The sequence below is a fragment of the Styela clava genome, chromosome 3 (assembly GCF_964204865.1).
Source record: "Styela clava chromosome 3, kaStyClav1.hap1.2, whole genome shotgun sequence".
In the NCBI taxonomy this organism is placed as follows: Eukaryota; Metazoa; Chordata; class Ascidiacea; order Stolidobranchia; family Styelidae; genus Styela; species Styela clava.
The window spans coordinates 11,352,238-11,372,166 of record NC_135252.1 but is presented as its reverse complement, the minus strand read 5'-3'; the positions used below and the strand labels follow the sequence as shown (position 1 = coordinate 11,372,166).

General features: G+C 33.1%; 1 protein-coding gene across 2 annotated transcripts; it reads right to left on the bottom strand.

Annotated features, from left to right (window-relative positions):
• Positions 1-5,395: 5,395 nt before the first annotated feature.
• On the bottom strand, positions 5,396-18,143 carry LOC120343076 (uncharacterized). 2 transcript variants are annotated; one of them, XM_039412157.2, is made up of 19 exons: positions 17,885-18,143; positions 17,498-17,590; positions 17,031-17,156; positions 16,448-16,567; positions 16,157-16,181; positions 14,994-15,153; positions 14,648-14,852; positions 13,718-13,899; positions 13,154-13,325; positions 10,255-10,516; positions 9,771-9,920; positions 8,828-8,979; positions 8,640-8,735; positions 8,237-8,421; positions 7,523-7,672; positions 6,716-6,870; positions 6,452-6,589; positions 6,087-6,229; positions 5,396-5,812 (listed from the first exon to the last, which is right to left on the bottom strand). In XM_039412157.2, exons 2-18 carry the CDS (start codon positions 17,583-17,585, stop codon positions 6,088-6,090), a joined length of 2,508 nt encoding a protein of 835 aa, XP_039268091.2. In that variant the 5' UTR covers positions 17,586-17,590; positions 17,885-18,143; the 3' UTR covers positions 5,396-5,812; position 6,087. The 2 variants fall into 2 exon arrangements, with proteins under 2 accessions (XP_039268091.2, XP_039268090.2); XM_039412156.2 differs by having other exon boundaries at positions 5,396-6,229; positions 17,885-18,141.
• Positions 18,144-19,929: the final 1,786 nt, after the last annotated feature.

The following is a 19,929-nucleotide window of genomic DNA, read 5'->3' as shown; positions in this document are numbered from 1 at the left end:
TTCTGTCTCAACCTATCTAAAAAGTTCGATTTTTCAGAAGTCTTGCTGACTTCATCGTTAGGTGTGGAATATAGTTCTGTCGTCTTGATTGGAACACTGGTACATTGTAAAGCGGTGCAAGCGAACACAATCATAATTATTGCAATTTCGGCAAAGTACTTCATTGTTCTAAGTCTATTCTTGAATTGAATATCGTTTTATAAATTTCCCTCTTAGTCTTCGTAGGATTATTCTTGATTGTTGATACCTTCAGATTATCCAGGTTTATATACTTTCGACATCACCACATAATCGCAGTATTGCGAAAGAACGAACCGGTTCATAGGGGTTAAGTCAAACACCGTGGATAAATATATACATTTCGATCGATTGAACACCACACAGGATTGGGCAATCCAAATATCCGAGAGTTCCATATAGATATGATAAGATTTAAAACGACACGGTTTCCCGGCCGTTGACCTATTTGTTTATCGGCAAATTAAAACAAATGGTGTCTTGTCAAGCAGACGATATATAGATTGACTCTCATTTTCTAAAAAACAATAGAACGTGACAAAGCTTTTGCTTCCTCAGAATCAGAAGTGCGGACTGACACACCTCCCGCATCTTGATTTGATCTGCTATCCCATACAAAGCTAGACAACATTTATTGAAATTTTACCGCCAATCCGTCATGAAAAATATGTCATATTGAATTTTATTTCCCTTGTTCTACGTCTTGTATTAATCATGTAAAATTTGGAAAAAAAATTTGTGATTGAGATTTTTGTAACATTGAAAGATGAATTATTAATTTGAATAAAATGAATTTTTATAGGGCCCCGAAATGTTTATCCACAAGCTACAACAAGGAAGACGATAAGAAATACTATCTTTGATGAGTTACTAGTATTCACCTGTGGAAATGACAAAAAATCGTCTACTAATTTTAAATCTGATGTTTCTCAATAAACAGCAAATTTCATGAAATTTCTATTCATTTTCCAGGTTCCAACGCCGGTTTACATTAGTTCTGACTAATACAAAGATTTATAACAATGTATGACACATGTTTATGGTTGGACTTTACGTGTGCTAACGATCGTAATAATTACGCACAATGACGCAAAATTACTTCTCATCAAGTCAACTTCCTTTAGACGAACAAGAATTACGTTGAGAGAAGAGTATTTTAACTGGAACATCGACATTTTTGGGGATAAAGCAGGAAAAACATTCAAAAACTGGAGTTGAACGTCCTTCAGCGTAATAATAATTTAGTATGAGTAAATATCTTACATGGCAGATCTTAAGTGCTTGTGGAAGGCAGCCAAGCACACAATTTTTGTATTTCAATCGTTGCGGCTCTTTTGTCAAGTGACGTCATTCAAAAGAAAAGTACGTTATCCGAGGAAAATTATGTCGTTGACACGGGGGGTATTTCCCAACTTTTTTACATCATTGGAGAAATATTGAAGTTCATTCGAGTATAACCACGTTCAAATTATAATTAAATAAATATAACTGACGTTTACAAATATTTAATGTAGCTTTTAACCATTTAATAAGTTTATCCCTAAACAAATTTGCAGCAGTAAAAATTTTGGTTATTTAGATTCGACTTCAAGCAGGCTTTTAGTTAAAGATTGAAAGCAGAAAAGCTATTTTTTTAAAACAATAATGATCCGTTTCATAAAACAGATCGACTTACCTTGGTAAATTTTGTTTAGATTTGTATTATTCCGGCCTGTTGATTTGAGTAAGATATTTTATTTTCTGATTGTATAAAGGTTAATAATTAAAATAAAGTTGATGTTATCGAGGTATGAAAATGAGGTTTGAATAAATTATTTTTATTTTCAGATAAGCAGTGAGAAAACCGAAATTGTACGATTTATCGCGTTTATTAGAACACTCTTTAGCAATTCCGAATACATTTAATGATAAAAACCATATATGTCTCTATAAATATATGTATTTTTTGTTTGCTTTAATATGATGTTTGTATGAACGGGAAATTATACTTGATTTTTTCAATCCAAGAATTGATTTTTAATACTTCGTCTACATGTCGAATTCTGAAAATATTATTGCTGGCATTTCGTTTACTGGTGACCAATTAACATGGTCATATTGTACCATTACTTCGGGAATCGTTGAGAGGCCACTTTGAAATATAATATTTAATATATCCTAATAGTGATATCCATTGTATTGAACAGTACCATTTCCTACGAATTTACTTCTTTTCAATCATACACAAATGGCGGATATCATTTTGTACCATTAGGTCATATCCAAGTTTTTTCTGTAAGCCAGAATAAATTGAATATGATAACTCATTACGAGTACTGTTTTTTATATAAATTTACTAGAATATCATATTTATTGTTCCAAAATACAACCAGTCTATGCTTTTAATTTTGATTCATTTAGGCCCCAATCAGCAAATGACGTTATTGAGTTACGCGTGATATAGCGCCGTGATATGGTCATATATCATTATAAAATATCTGAATTAAATATAATCCAATACTTGAGAAACAAGAAATCTTCTTGGGTTAACTCTAGGGTGTGCACAATGATTGATAATTTTTGTTGTTACAAAGGCGGACGTATGTACATCGAACAACGAACGGTTCACTATATGGTTGTAAGGACACTTTTAGAGACTCACGTTTTAGTTGAGATGCAAACCCGTACGTGTTTCGCAACATATTCAAATAAAACAATGTGGTAGGCTCAAACAGAGCAAAAACACAATAAAAATAATATTGTACACCATGTTTGTTTATGTGGTTGTTTGACTTACTGTACTGTTCATCTTGGAAAGTTAAAGCCTTGAGATTAAGATCATAATTGTCTTTTCCAGAAGCACGTGCGAAAAATCAAATAAATGTTATTATATCGTTTCAGACTAAAAGTCGTGTGTTTATTCAGAAATATCTCAGCTTTTAGGGATTTATATCTATATTTATATTTTCGATACACCTGCATTGCAATGCAAATAAAATGAAATAGAATTTTCGACTCCTGCCTAAATTTGTTCGCTTGTTGATCTACATATTATCATTCCGCTATATTTTATATTTCCTCTTCATAAGCACAGCAAATATCTATTATTTATTCACTTTATAAAATTTTTACATTTCTAATTTATAGTCTTAGAATAGGCAATGGTAAATACCTCGAAATGGCATGCATTGTTGTCAATTACAATGTTGATTCTTAGTACTTCACGGTGTAAATAGGTTTATCTTGCTATAATTTATATAGCAATGTATATGATATATTGACGTGTTTATCTTGTACAAAATTGTGTATTCGACTACGATTGGATGTATTTTCAAACCGCGCATATTTTTTCTGTAATTTGCATCTGTTTTGTTAGCCAGATTCAAAGAAATGCGAACAAGTCTGCGTCACAACATAACCCAATGTCGTTATTTTAAAGGGTCTGATTAAATTTGGCTCGATTAAACTATATAAATATATCATTGATACAATGTATGTCGTATGATGTAAATGTAAAAGGCCCTCCCAATTTTACGACGTCTTTATTGGATGGACATGGCTATAATTAGTAAAAGCATAACTTGTCGATTCGCCCTAATCAACTCAACAACTACAAGAAAGTTGGAAAGTTTTTCAACTTGTACATTTGGAAAATGCTTTTTATTTCACCACGGTTTATATTCATTTCAAAGTTTTTCGATGGGGTAGAGGTTGACAATGCTCTATAAACAAGAAAATAAACATAATAAAGAGACACTTTCATATATTCCAGTAAACGTATAACATGCTTTAGTTAGACAGCCATCTAATTCGTTTCCATTAATTTCGTGGTTGATTTATATTGACTTATCGTCATGATAGCAATAGGCGGAAGATATTTTTTACTTTGAACAAGCACTGTTGGGTTTGTTTAAATGGGAGAATAGGATACTGGAATTTAGGGTGAATAGAATGAATCATTCTGTAGGTAATTTACACCGATTGTCGTTAAAAATGACACTTCAGCTATTTTCCCCGATTAATGGCATAAGTACGCCACGTGTACGCCACGTGTAAATGAATAGGAAAATAATAAAAATGCGAAAAAGAACTATAACCTCGTAATAGCTTTTCATCCTTCATCAAAATTTCGTCCCAAACAAAGCATTATTTAAAATGAAAAAAATTAGCTATTTCTGATATCTTGTAAGATATGGATAAAAAATAGATTGGACCCCATTTGGGGAACAAAAGAGTTGTATTTGATTTAAACACCCTGTATGAGATTCTGTTACGAGAGATTGTTCAATCTTACAAATGATGTCAAGCTTGAAAAAGCAAATAATGGTTAAAATAAAACTTGCAATGCGAATAAATGTTTGAATTATGATGCTTTCTTCATGACATCTAGAATCAATTCAAATTTGTGCAACTTTACAACAGTCTTCTACACCCATTATATTTTAAAATAGATCTTCATTAAAATATCAATTTTCACGCCATCGAAATGACTATTCCTGTTTTGGAAGAAAATACCTAACAACCAAAAAGAGGGCAATGGATATCATAGCTTATTCGGGCGCCTCATGGTAAACAGTTATGTACATAGTATATACATATATAACATAAATCACAAATCTTTCGCTTTTTTGTGTGGCAATCATTAATTCCTGTTGAAAACACCCTAAAATAAAGCAATTATGTGGTTCAGTAACAGATATTAGCAAAATGCACCTAAAAATTGGAAATTCTCCTTGATGTATGCTCAATTTGTTGAGAATGGAAATTCTTTCGTTTGAATTTATTCACAATAAGTATTTCTCATTGCCTCATATGAAAAGATATAAATCTTCTTATCACATTCACGTGCTTTAATATCATAGCGTTTATTTTTAGCTTCAGTAACTTGTATATTCTCCTGAGGAAAATATCGAGATTTTTGTTTGTTTTTATCTGCTATTTAACCATTCATCAATAACTTGACTGCCCGACCATATTTACAAATCCTATTTGCACGTCTTGTTTATTAATCTCGATTTTTATAGCTTTAATATTTGCCGTTTAATTCACTCACGTGGTGATAGCGCATTCTACTACAACGGGTGCGGTCGTTAACCCGTGGTTAGTAAATCTCTTGACAGACATCGCTTCAAGAAAATGTATGTTATTTATTCATGCTTACTTTAAAATTACCGAGCCTGTATACTGTGCACGAACGATATACATATCTCTTCATTTTCATATCGGTTAGTATATATACTTAGTATTTGAAACTATCCCTCTTTCCTACCGCAGTGTAGGGACTGTAATCAAATTAATAATACTGTATTAATATTAATAAACGTACTCAACATGTATCTCTTCAGCCCTGGCATACAAATTTTCATCGTGCTATGATACAGAAAACACAAAGAACAAATATTTATGTAGACACACGTTTATCTTATCACACAAACGTAAACAACAACGATCAAAAAATAGGTCGATATTAATGATACACAACAATCCAGATATTAATTAAGAGAAATATTCTATTTATCCACTCGGAAAAAATTTGCAAAAATCGGAGTTTGAATTCATCTAACCCATTCGTTTGCTGCGAGACAAAATATAAAATGGTGTATTGACTGTAGCACTCAGGTAAAAAAGAATAATATTGTCATAAACGTAAAACGAAAAGGAAGACCACTATTGTACAATGACAGTCTATAATAAATCAATCCAATTTAATTGAATACGTAGCCGGACCTCAAGTTCAAGCATTATGCCCTCAGTTTCCCACATGGTTTCGTCTCTCCACTTATCATGGTGTGTCCTTGTGTCCGTGAATACATGTCTTTACAAAATATATCAGTAAAAATGAAAGATAAATTATGCATGTTTGCTTTCTTGTTGTTCAACTACAATTGGTAAAACAAATATTGAGCTACAAATACCAAAAAAATAATAATATTATCTTAAAACGATTTTGTTTTTCATCAACTACGACTACCACTTACTACTACTTTCCTTTCAGGTTACATGCAATTAATGGCGTATTGAAATAATTGTTCGTAATTGTTATGTGAAACTCAACCACATTGTTGAGGTTAAAAACGTCGAGTGATTACATTATGAATTGTACTCAACAGCCGATATATTAACATAATGTTGTCTCAGTTTTGTTACAGGCATTTTCAATGTTTCTCTCAGTTGTTTGAAAGATGGTCGATTCGATGGTATCCACTCCCAGCAATTCAACATGACGTTATATCTAGATTTGATGTAAATGTATTAGATTCCTAATGCAAAGATATCAGCAATAGTTCGCTACTACAAGAACAATCAGATACAATTTAAAGCATTACTAGTGAGAATTCATGTTCCAGAGCAATATACGCCTGCATGCATCCTGTAACACAGCAGCCACGAAGCAATTGACACACAATATTAAACTTTGCTATCCCTCCTTTTGACACAAAATAACTGTACTTACAAATGTTGACTGCAGGTTGACGGACAACTCATCCGATATCCCGATTGAACCTTTTTCAACAAATCTTCCGATTCGATTCCAGGGTATGGAGTTGATCCAAGGGTGATGGCTTCGTACAAGAGTATTCCAAATGACCATCTGAAATATGTTTTTCCAGCTTACAAACGAACAATTTTGTACTTGTATATTTGTATCTTGTGAGTTTATTTACAGTTCATTATCAAATATTAAAGTTCCACTAATAAGAATCAATACGTGACTTACACGTCACTTCTCCAAGTTATTGGAACTGTTCCATTCAACATTCGTTCAGGACTGATCCATCTTAGGGGTACTTTCTTCTCTCTCGCTCCTTTTATAACACCATACCGATAGACGTCATTGGTTAGTCCAAAGTCTGATATTTTACATTGCAGTCCCTTTAAAAAAAAATTTTTTTAGGTCAGATTATTATTGAAAAAGTTGTGTGTATTGGGTAAACAATTACCGGAAAGATAGTTTCTTGATTTTTCATGAAAATTGCTCTGAATGAGTTTCACCACGCTAAGAACGTCTGCTAATTTCACTGTCAAATATTGCTGTTTTTACTTAGTGATCTCGATCGGTAAGTATGTTGATAAGTATTTGTCTGTTTGTTTGTTTTTCTGTTAGACACTTTTGTATGTTACGCGATATCTCACGAAAGCGAGGTTGAATCTGCACCAAATTTTGCATGTGCATTCATCATATCTCGGGCCAGAAGCGTATTAATTAGTGATGGGACACGCGATGTCGCTATTGAGTCAGAGCGAAGGAATCGAAACCCCAGATCGATGAGTCGGCGGTCTCCGATCACTATCTAGTTTTTGTTAATTGGTCCATACTGTGGATTTCCACCAATCGATTCGAACGAGATAGCGCCTCAACAACGATGTATTGTGACGATATCAAAACATCATATTTTCAGACATATGTTTTTGATTGTCATCTCGCGTTATTCTCAAAGCATAAATGGCGATATATTCTTCCTAATACATTTAAACACTATTAAATATCCATTCATAATTGTAAATACTAATAGTATTTCAACACCTCATCAACTAAGACATTTCTGGCAGCAAGATCTCCATGAATAAATCTCAACCCAGTTAAGTATTCCATTCCACTCGCAACTTGTTCACCAATTCTGTAAATATCTCTTTCAGTAATATTGTATATTAGATCACGGGCTCTATTTTTTTCCTGAAAATAATAGGACTAATCACTGGCGACATAAAACATATAGTATAAGTCAAAATAGCGTCAATAAAACATGAAAAAATGAAGAATGTGGAAATTGTGTGAGCCCCGTAAGGGATAGCTTACTGGTGTATACGTCTTAACTATTGCTAATGCATTTGAGACCTTTTTTAAACATTTCAATCCATAGTTATAAACGTTCTAACTTTTGTGGGGCGAACCCGATCCAATTGCAAAACTTCGATACCGACGAATCTGAAATATTCTTGGAGTTCCGAAATCAAGACCAAATTTAAAATTACCAATTAATCAAATACAGTTGACTACAGAGCATATAGTTGCTTCAGCCCATTTTTAATAAATAAATATTCTTGCTACCGAATTTCAATAAAGTTAGGAATAGAATTTGTCACGTAGAGCGTGACCCGGCTGAAAACTTTTCAACTAACCAGGATTGCTTTCTGTATTATTTCTGATATGGCTGGATTATGATATCTATCTCATTGAAAAATTAGACAAAATGTTTGTTACAGTGTGCAAACATAAACAAAGCCTCAACACAAATACCTCTCTTGCATCCCATAGAAAATGTTTCAAATCTCCATATTTCATAAATTGTGTAACAAGGTATATGGGTGATTTCCCCATTGTGCAACATCCAATCATTCCCATGATGTTCGCGTGCTTATTCAGTGAAGTAATAAGATAAATTTCGGCTTGAAATTCCATTTCCATTTCTATCGTGTGGGGCTCTGTAGCAAATATCAAAAAAATAGTACTAATCTCTTAGAATACATCGACTTTTTATCCTTGTATAACACGGTCTGATACTTATGATCTGACACGAAAATATTCAATTGGTAGTTCTTACTAATTTTTTTGACTTTAAATCTTCCAACATAAAAAAAAGTTTGAATTCAGTTAGACTACGATGCTTTTCCCATCAAATTTTGAAGGAATACTTGTTCACCTGCTGTTGTTTTCACAGCGACTTCTTTTGATTCGTTTTCCTTGGTTTTCAGAATTGCTTTGTGAACAACTCCAAAATTTCCACGGCCAATGATTTCTGAAGAATGGAAGCAAAAATAAAGCAACGAGGAAAAAACTATTCCAAGATCCTGTTGCCTCTATATTCTCCTGTACTTATTAATCTCATACCTGTGAACTGGATGTCATTCCTATCAATTTCATATTTTTCACCAAACAATCCACATTGTTTTGTATTGTTGTTGAATTTGATCGACCAATCAGGTGATGTATATTTTGCATCACTCGTCATAACAAATTTAGAGAATTTTCTTCTGATAGTTCTGTAATAAACATTCGATACATTAGTTAGTGTATTATACTTGCAACTGTATTATCACGTCAAATTACTGAACATATAGGAATCACCCAATCAGCCTGGATTTCATCTCGTTTCACTACGAACATTCTTAAACAGAAGTTTTTGTTGTCTTTGAAACATAGGACAGACAAATGTTATATATAAAACTTTTTTTTACGTTAGATTATGCACAAATGAATCTACACAGTTAAAGTATTTATAGTAAAACACCAATGGTTTGTATATTATTGGAATTAAAATAGGTCAAACATGTTGGATTTTAGTTGCAATTTGCTCTGTGATAGCATCCCATCTACGCTCATTTCATTATTCAATATGTACCTAAAAAAAACTGAAACTTAAAAAAAAAGCTTAAAATTTGTGTATCACCCTCTGACTACTATATCAAATATCACGTAGTTCAATCCAATTTCATGCATAAGCAGTAGTGGGATTCAACCGGTTTGCACCGGCTCTATGGAACCGTCTCACGGAATTTTACGAGATCAGCGAACCGGTTAGCATTACATGATGACTTTTTGTAACAGAACCGTTTGAAGATATGACATTTGTATGAAGGAACCGGCTGACAAAAAATTTGAATCCCACCACTGTACATAAGTTAATGCCAATGAAATCACTTTTTGGATGCATCAATAATTTAGTTATGTTTGGTGATAATTGGAACAATTCCTGTAACAACACTACAACTGTAAAATAAATGCTCGTGTCACTTGTAAAATTAAGTAACTTTTAAACTACATAATCAGTGACCTTTTTCTTGTTATTTTTATTCTTCTCATCAACATCATGAGTATTATGAGAAATATGAATATACATGGTATTCCTATTGAAAGAAACACCACAATAGATAACTTCATACATCCATATCCTTCTTTGTATCCATTACCGACATAATATTTCCTGAAAGCATATCACAAAATATATTTTACGTCTAACTTCATCTCTGGGTAAGTTTCAAACTCACAATGGCAATTTTCGAATGGCGATTAAAAAATTGTAAGTTTGTTGAATATTTTATTGGCTCAATGAGCAGTGGGTAGGATTTGGTTAGATGAGTTCAAAATTTTAATACCAAAATTTTGTCCTAATGAAGTTATGCCATAAGAATATATTTATATATTCAAGCAATTGTTATGGTGCTGCTCATAGCTGAGTTGCATGTTGACCTCGCGCCTCATTTAACATACACGGTACAAATTTTCACAACTTAACTATAGAAACATTTACGACTTACGGACACGAGCAGATAACACTTTCAGAAGTCGAGTCAAAATCTTCACATATTGCGTTAGAATGACAAGGGTAACTTTCTATTGAAAAATTACAACGATTTATCTTTTGGCAACCAGTTCCTTCCGACCTGGAGTCATTTATTCCGTTTCCACTAAATCCAATGGGACATGAACAAATAGCTGACGTAGTGTTTTGGCTTGGCAGATCCGTGCAGTTTGCAATGATATCGCAGTATCTTGTCGGTTCATCACATGCATCAATATCTGTCGATGAATAAAGAAGTTTCTCCAATACGTCTGGTGCGAAATTTGTAAAAGTATTATGTATTATTTCTGTTTATATATAAGTATTGTCACCTCAGTTTGCTCAAAACACGAAAATGGTATGTTTGTATATTAATACTGGCGATTAAACTGAGTTGTTCGCTTCACGATCAGTTATTAATTGTAAACATCCTTTTTTAGGAGACTTGTAGCCAATTAGTTGTTATGTAACTACAAAACTACACCAAATTGGCCCAATTCGTGAGAAACTCATGAAAACCAAAATTAATTATTCCCGTTATAGCAATTGACAGATAGACAGTTCGAGTTAACGAACGCAAGACAAAACTATTGTCAGTCAATGCTGGGGTTATAATACATAAACCAGACCAATCTACAAACAATCTATGTGTAGTGGTAACTAAACACTATAGACTCAATTCAAAAACTACATGACTGTGTCGAAATAGTGTTGTGCTAGAATATTTGTTTGAGAGCCGGCATACGGTTTTGTACTTTTAATTGGGGCACATCATAGGCCTGCGTTGCAATGAGTTGTGTATAACTCATATCACTGCGGCCGTCATTCTTCAGATAGGAGAGATGATAATAATTTTTACAAAAAATGACTCGTATGCATGGCAAAATATTTACCGAAATAAGCAAATTTTTTCTATGTGAAATGCTGCAAACATCGTGCATTTTTCAAATGCTTCTACAAAGTAGCAGTGATTGCTTTCTAAAGGAAATTGCATGGTGACATTATTATGCTAAATTTGACGCCAGCATTAAATTTACATCACATCCAAATTTAGAATTTCATAATATCTTGCTATGATCGCTACTTTCAATGATTAGCGAAATAATAAAACAGACTCTATTATGCAGGATAACGAGACATTTGTGAGTTTACATATTTCACCATTGTCCGGTAGTCTTAATTGATTCGAATCGCATCTTTTCCGAATCGATTCGAATCAGATTTACGCGATTCGGAAAAAGAGATTTACCGAAAAAAAAAACATTGAACGTTAGTTAAATGGTTGTTTTCGGCGGCTTCAAATCTGCCGAATGCGTTCATGCGACACTTCAAATAACACCAAATTACGGGACTGAAAAAAAAACATTGAACGTTTGTTATTCGTTGTTTTCGGCGGCGTTAAAATTGCCGAAATGCGTTTATGCGGCACTCCAAATAACACCAAATTATGGGACCGAAAGAAATTCATTGAACGTTTGTTAATCGTTGTTTTCGGCGGCGTTGAAACTGCCGAATGCGTTTATGCGGCACTCCAAATAACAGATTAAAGGGCGGAAATAAATGTAAATGAATTTTTTGTGATTGACTTTTTTACTTATTTGCCGTCATTTGTTTCAAGTTCGGCACAACACTCTTTTACGCATCACTCGAGATAATGTGTGGCGTAATTTCCATCAAACTGCGAGTTCAGTTTTCCACTGAATGGCCTAAGTTTCCTTTATGCGCGAATTTGAATGGATCGAATACCTGAAAATTCGTGACAATTTTGATGAAAATTTTCAACAGCACACCCGCGCTGCGACCAAGTTATTGTACGCTCTGGCATGATTGGATAAAGAATCAGCTACCGATGTCTAGATAATATTTAATTTTGATGAAATTTAATATAAACTTCGTTCTGAGTGAACTCATTTGGACTTTCTGAATTACGAAATTAAACGTATTCCACGATAATAATGAAGCCCGAGTTAGCCAATAACGCTGTTAGCCACAAATAATATTGTCTCTAATATTTATGGAAATTTTTGTTCGCAATCGTAGTGGGGTGAACGTTTGTTTTTCTCGAGATTCATTTAATTTAATCTTGGTTCATTTAATTCAGATGCAATTAGAATGTTTTTGTCGTATTACTCTATGCTGCTAGCATAAATATAAAATATCGTACTAACATTTTGAAGATAAAGAATCGGTAATAAGGCGGCCTCAATTCAATATAACAAGAAGTGAAATACCACAGTCACATATACTGGTGTCGGACTAGGGAAATCAGTGCTGTTACTGTGTTTATGACATAACAGTACAACTGTTCCCTGCTTTTTTTTTCTCTCATATGAATTCTATCAAATTGCCTCAGTCCTGATACAAGTATAACACAATAATAACTCAGTATTGTAAGACTCACAGATAAGTTGCAACAGCAAGTTTTTCGTCAATGCATTTATTGGTGATATCTATGAATTATATATTTTTTATCATAATGGAAATAAGTGTGGCTTATTCACTGAAAACCCCGTATCATCCTTGCTATATAGCGTATTCCATTTTTAAGTTTTTCTTTTCTAGATTTGAGTTTTTTTGACTTTGAGCAAACATACGCATACATTAAAAAAAACTTAATGGAATCAGATTCGGAAAGATTCGATTCGAAAATTTCTGATTCGAGAATCGATTCGAAAAAAAAATGTATTTATAAGTGGCAACCCTAGGTACAGTAGTCTCTATTTAGAACACGTCTACGTACAATAAAGCATACAATACGGTCCTTGTTAAGAAATTATTTTCGGATAGAAATCACATTTCCTTTTGTCAAGACATTTGAAAATATGAACATTTCAAGAGACCATATTTTTCTTGTGCTACAAGAATATAATTCTCACCTGGAATGGTATATTCCTTTGAAAGAATGTAACCGTGTTTACTGCATTTTTTGTAACATATGTTTATATCAAATGTAAGAATAGGAGTAATTGATATCAAATGTGGTTTTTCAAACACAATATTTTTCACTGAGGTTTTGTAAAAGAAATCTACATCATGTTGATCAACTTTCTGAAAATGGCAAACATTCACATTAAAAAGATGAATAACAAAAAGTTATATATATTGAACCAACCATGAGTGTTTCATAATACTTCCCAATATTTCATTTATCAATAGAATTAGAAAAAAAACATATTTGAACAGTTTACGAAATGTGCAATAATTCTCTCATCTTCAATTATTCAATCTTTAGTTATAGAATTCCTAGTTCAAACCTACCTAAAGTTTTCAAAATCATTCCTTCAACACTTTATATATATATATATATATTTCCTATTGAACAGTATACAGCTCGAAAAAGTAAGTAATGTTTTCATGTCTGTGAGTGACTCAATTTAACTATACGGAGACTCTTAATTTTTCTAAATTCAACAATCAGAATACTTAAATACAAATCATACTATCATGATATCTTGGCCAAGGCCGCTGTGTGTGTTGATCAGGAATCCGGTGAGATTGACTCGTTTAGAAATATCCATAGGAGCTTTCCACCGGAAACCAACATTTCCACGATTTGTTCGAAGATCACGGTTCACAGAATACATTTCAAAGTATGATGGCGGCCCGGCACTCAATGTCGATTCTACATAAAAAAAACGAAAAAGTATTGTGGAGATACAGATTTGAGATAGAACTGATACATTATTACTGGCAGAGCACACAGTTTCAAATATTGAACACAAATGGACCTATGGATCGTTTTGTTATTGTGTTGTTGTTGTGGTATTGTTGTTGTTATTGTTGTTGTGAATACATCGATTTTCTCTAACTGCTGAATTAATTGCTATGAAAGTTTCTGATGATTGAAGATTGTCCTTGTCGCTAGAAGGCTATCATTTTTATTTGTTTCTAAATTTCCTACGAATTCTATTAGATCTAATAGTCCACCCCAAATGTTTCACTGTTTTATTTTTATTCACGGGAATACCGTCTATATTCTGCCAAGCGTGACGGCCTACGTCAAGGCTTTTCTCCGTTTTAATTTTGCGAACTCGGTGCTTAGACACATGTTCGTATGAGTCGCGTAAGCTACCGGCACTGTGGTTAGTTATTGGACCTTCGAGTCCATATATTTGAGCTTTGATGTCATGTTAATTCGATGATCTTGAAGAATGGTATTTCTAGAGTAGATGACGATATATTTGCTGTATTCTATGTATATATTTTAGTTTTGCAAGTTCGTGAGGGTTAGCAGCAGCAAATGATTTTGAAGAACCAAATCTATCTTAGTCGGTTCCATTACATTTGAACTCATGTACATTTGAACCCATGGGTTTGAACCCACCCCCAAATGTACGTGGGTTTAAATGTACGGTCACCATCTTAGTCACCTTGCATGTCTTGTTCTCTTTCGCAAAATGCATCAGCGAATCCAGGCTCATATTTTTGTTTGTCGATCAATTCATCTCGACAAAATCGAATAATTTTGTTGTGAGGAAATTCATATGTCTTCAGCACTTTCCAATGGCGATATATTAATATTTTCATGTCATAACTTCGTCCAAACTCCAACGCAACTTCCAATTGATTAGCCTCCTGGAAACCAAAAGATTGGACAAAATTGTTAGGATATTTTTATTCCACTTTACGGTTGAGCCTAATTTTGATAAGGTATGGAATTTTCCGGCGTACGAGGCCTTTATTCACATAAATTTAAATAATTGGTGTTGAACTTACTCTGGGTAAAGTAGAAAACCCATCTTCTATAATTCTAGAACAGACTTCATTAGATTGGCATGGAGGTGGAAGATACTCAGAACATGGAATTTTACACTCGACTGAACTGCCGTTATTGTTGACTGCCCACAGCGATTTGTCGCTACTATTGTCACATTTTCTGCAAAATAAAATATAATACAAATATATATTTTACAAAAACAGAAAAGTAAAGGATAATTAAACATGAAACAAATACTTCCGAACAGAAACAAGTTAATCAGTCGGTAAATCCACGATCGCTACCCATTGGTTCGATGTCCTAGTAATAGCTTTTTGAGAATAACAAAGTGGGCGTCGAAGGTGAAAGATGAAAACCCACGCCTATCATCTGACATAGGTTGCAACAAAATGGACAAATTATGGGCCGAACTGAGGAAATTCTGATTTCTTAAAAACATAGTAGCCTCATACTACTATATATAGTTAAAGATTCAAATCGATTCGAATAGACTTTAGAAAATATTTATATAGTAATGACATACTTTTGTGTTTATGCTTTTTCATATGAACAAACCCAAATACTTGAATTTTTTCAACAGAGCAGAAACATGCCAAAATTAGAAAATTCACCAAATTTTTGAACATAGTCCAATCTGTTTAATATTTGCTGGGGGAGTCTACTTATCCTCACCATTGGGAATAATGGATAAGGTAAAACCATTTATGGAATTATACTAATCATACTCCAACGAAATGTAATTATTGGCCTTTGATCAAATAGCAAAAGTGGAACCAAATCAATCCTGTTTGTGGTTTGTAGGCAAATTGGGAAAATTGCCTATGAAAGCGGTCCAATCTCTTTCGTTAGGTATTGCTAATGTCTTTCGATGTAAAAGCACGGTTAATCGAATACATATCGAATCGAATATATCATTGCTCTTCATATATTATTTAATTAGGCCTAAAGTTTCAATTTTTTCATTAAAATTATTACTTGTTCGATCTATACAAAACTCCAGACTAGCAATTGTTTGCATTCAGAGATGGACTAGAATTAAAAGAAAATGTATGGTACGCATAGCTAGGATAACGGTATTTCTTTCTTGGCAAAATGTTTTGACAACATGAAAACACTAATTCAGCCATTCATGCTCACAAAATACAATCAAAACAAAACTCACTTATCCTCTGGCAATGACGCAAGTCCTGTGTGATAAAAAAAAAATCACAGATTATGGCACGGTGATTATGCTGCGCATAAAACTTAAAAAATATTATTTTTTGTGATTTTTTAAACTCAAAATATTTCAAGGTACCTCGATGATCACCGCGATTATTAGTTTATATATATAGACATTGCACAACGATGTCAACACATTGCACAAAATGTTACTTTTAATATAAATTACTAAAGCCTATATAAATCAAGAAATTTTTACTGTAAAACCTGTTTATTTTAAGATTGCTCGTACCTTGTATTCCGAATGATGATATCCCGAAAAGAGAGCCAAATCCAATATTTTGTGACGATAGTTTCTTTTCTTCCTTCTCCCTATCTACGTGTTTGTATAAAAATCCATCAAAAACAAAATCTGTGAAAATAAATGAATAAAAAATAAAATGGTGGACTCAAAGATCTGGTGGTCTGCGGTTTTTATCGTTATTATGGTTGCGTTGCAAGTTCTCGGATTAAAACTTCATGGCCAACGTAGGTATAAGCAGTTACTGATATCTTACAATATCCCAAAGAATCTCGCTACAGACTTACTTCACTGTCAAAGTTATCCAACAAGGTTAAAAGTCTCGTCGTATTTCAAAAATATAATCCAACCAATTAAACTGAAACAGCAAAATTTCGAGTGAATTGTCGGCAACGTTTGACCTTGGACCCATAAAAAAAGAATAAAAAAAAAAAGTAATCGTCTTTCTTCGATTTCTCTCTTCTTCCAGTGTAAAAAAAATTGAAATGGATTGTTCCATCAGTTGTAGAGAACAAACAATGAAACAACAACAATTAAAAAATACCAGCAATTGTGTCCAATAACAATAAATTACCTCTTGGAATTCCAAGATCCCATTTGTAGGTCACTGTAAGTGAGTAGTTGTACGGATTACTTTTGTTCCATATCTCGAAGTTAAAGTTGCTCGTAACATTGGCAAAATATATGTTTGTATGTTGTGCTAAAAAGAAAAATTTTGAGATATGACATGAATAAGGTAATAAAAAATGCCCCCTTTATACTGGCTATACAGTAGATAATTGATGCCATCAAAAATTATACACAATGAAAGAAATTAAAATATACATATTGCGGTTGATCATGGAGCTTCTACGGAAATTATTTTAAACTCAATGTAGTATACGATCATTTAATTTGGTGCTTTTGTCGGACACACTTTCTAACGAAAGGACAATTCAGTAATTGGAAAAATCTTATATATGCAAAAAACAATAGACGGTTCTGGTTTATTGTTATTCTTTGTTTTTAAATTTGGAGCAAAATATCAATCAAATAATGTACCTGATCCCTCCTGGCATGGTATGTCGTCTGAAAGTACGTAGCCCGTGTAAATGAATGCTACGTGAATCCATAGGAGTATGGTTGACATTTTAACTGAATTAGAATATTATTATAAATACATCAGTAAAACGTAATATAATTCGAAAAAATGAGAATAAACCAATAATGGATTTTTGTGTCTTTCGTATGCAATAATTTCGTTACAGTTTGGCGTGACTGGTACTGCAAACTTTCAAAGAAAACGAAAAAAAAATCTTGTCAGGAAATGTATCGGGTAATCTCATATCGGACTCGCTCTAAACCATGAATGTTCTGACATATTTACTAGAAATATTTGATCTTCATATGTTAAAAATAACACAAACCAATACTCTATCGACCACATACGTTAATGAACTGCTACTTCGGTCGACAGCTCAGTCCACACAGATTAATGAATGTTCTTTATGACGGATAACATGCTTGACATCCGATTACTTGACACCTGTTTACTACAGTAACAGCACTTTGCAAATGCGAACGACAGGCAGAGAAACCAGTATATAACCCAGTACTAAATATTTATAAATTTCAAACAGATCAACTATATACCATCGATGTCCCAAAGCGGGCAATTAATCATTTGAGCACAATAAACATGTTAAAATGAATTACCACTCAATAAATCTATAAATTTTGTCAAAGGTTGTTCATAGCTAATATAATTCAATATTGATACCATTTACGAAGAATAACTTTGTGATGGTTTTTACAAAAAATGTTATACAAAACAAAGCTAAATTTGAGGTCGGAACGTTTCCAACTCCAAATACCACGCACATTTTTTCATTGAGTATCTATCTATACGCACATTTCAGATGTGAAAGAATCTTAAGCATACATATATATATATACAAAGCAGAACATGAGCACAGAACACCTACTCGAAACCGGCAATGGTATATGATACCGTTGTATGTCAGTTGACAGACTACTCTAATAATTAGTCGATCGGTAATTTGCGAAGTTTAGTTTTCCGATAAAACAAAGGAGGTTGAGGGATTGGTTCATGTTCTCAAATCTAAACTTGACATTCTTCTCATTTTTGAGACCTTACATAAACTAATATTTGTGGTAGCCTTAAGTGGACTCACTCATAAGTACGAGCAAATTTTAATTTGAAACACGGAAACAGGCGTCATAGCTAAAACAGTTAATTATTTGACTATTAGTCGTATACAAAGACCTGATGTCACCTACCACAATGAGTAAATCTAATTACCCGTATTTCAGATTCTACCTGACTGATAAAACATTTAATATCTGGAAAACTTGTCTTACTACATATCTAAAGAAACCTACTGCTGCCAGATATGGAGAACACTTGAATATATACTTTTAATTTATTATACTGCTTTGCATTATCGCTTCCGCTAAAACACCCACGGCATGTTATCACAGGCGCAAGTATTATACGCTCAAAATAGAACAATAGCAGCCTATAAGGAAAGTCTTTACAATCATTGGCCATACTGTCGGTTATATTTGGCAATATTTTATTTGTTACTTGAATATAAATATAAATAATCTCAATGACAATTGTTTTCAAGCTCAGGTATGGTATGGTATTTTTGAAAAATTTTGTGGCTTATTCGTGCGGGTCATAAGGTTAATTTGGGGAATTCCTTAGCCATACGGACCTTATGACGTTAAATTGAATGGATATTAAAATGATATTTTAACCTAATTTACAGTGTATTTCGTAACAAAACGAGACGCGTAACAATTTTCAAGTGTTAGATTCATCAGAGATTTTAACACAAATAAAAAGGAATAAATAAATGGACGCATATCCCCAATTTAATTTCTAAATATAAGAAAATTTCTACAATTTTCTGTCACTTTTTAACAGCTTAACTGTAATTTTTGAACTCAGATGCACTGCTATCTTATTTTTTTAAGCTGTACGATTTCCAGATATATTTATATAATGCTTGGTCATATGGATTCTTGGACGTTTCTTATACTACAAAGAGTTAGTCACCCGAATATTGTATGAATAATGCGCCATTTAATTGTGATCGTGCTCTGAAACATCCAAACTATTGATGAGGTAGATTGCTTACAAATGATCGTAACACTAATCCTATATTGAACCCCAGTTATATGAAACATGTGGTTGTAATATTGAGTTTCATAAGTCGTCTTTATCTATTCTGTATACTCCAAGTCACAAATTTCACCGGCTATCAGGAATTTTGAAAAAAAAATCCAGGTATTATTTGCTTGTTAAGATTAAATTCTCATCAACACAAGTCGTGATTTGACGAGATAGTCACCTTACTAAGACAAATATGACGTGAATGGTCAAAAGGGGACGAACTCATTTAGTATCTAGATTTTTAATTTGTACTCTTTTTTCAGACGCTATTTTTATTTTAACATATATACTC

Excerpts from the sequence above, each read along its gene's own strand:
- LOC120343076 (XM_039412157.2), bottom strand. The coding sequence starts at position 17,585 with ATGTCAACCATACTCCTATGGATTCACGTAGCATTCATTTACACGGGC. Across the intron at positions 8,422-8,639 it reads CGCTGTGAAAACAACAGCAG|AGCCCCACACGATAGAAATG; the intron begins GTGAACAAGTAT and ends TATTTGCTACAG. Across the intron at positions 6,590-6,715 it reads ATAACTTGGAGAAGTGACGT|ATGGTCATTTGGAATACTCT; the intron begins GTAAGTCACGTA and ends AACATATTTCAG.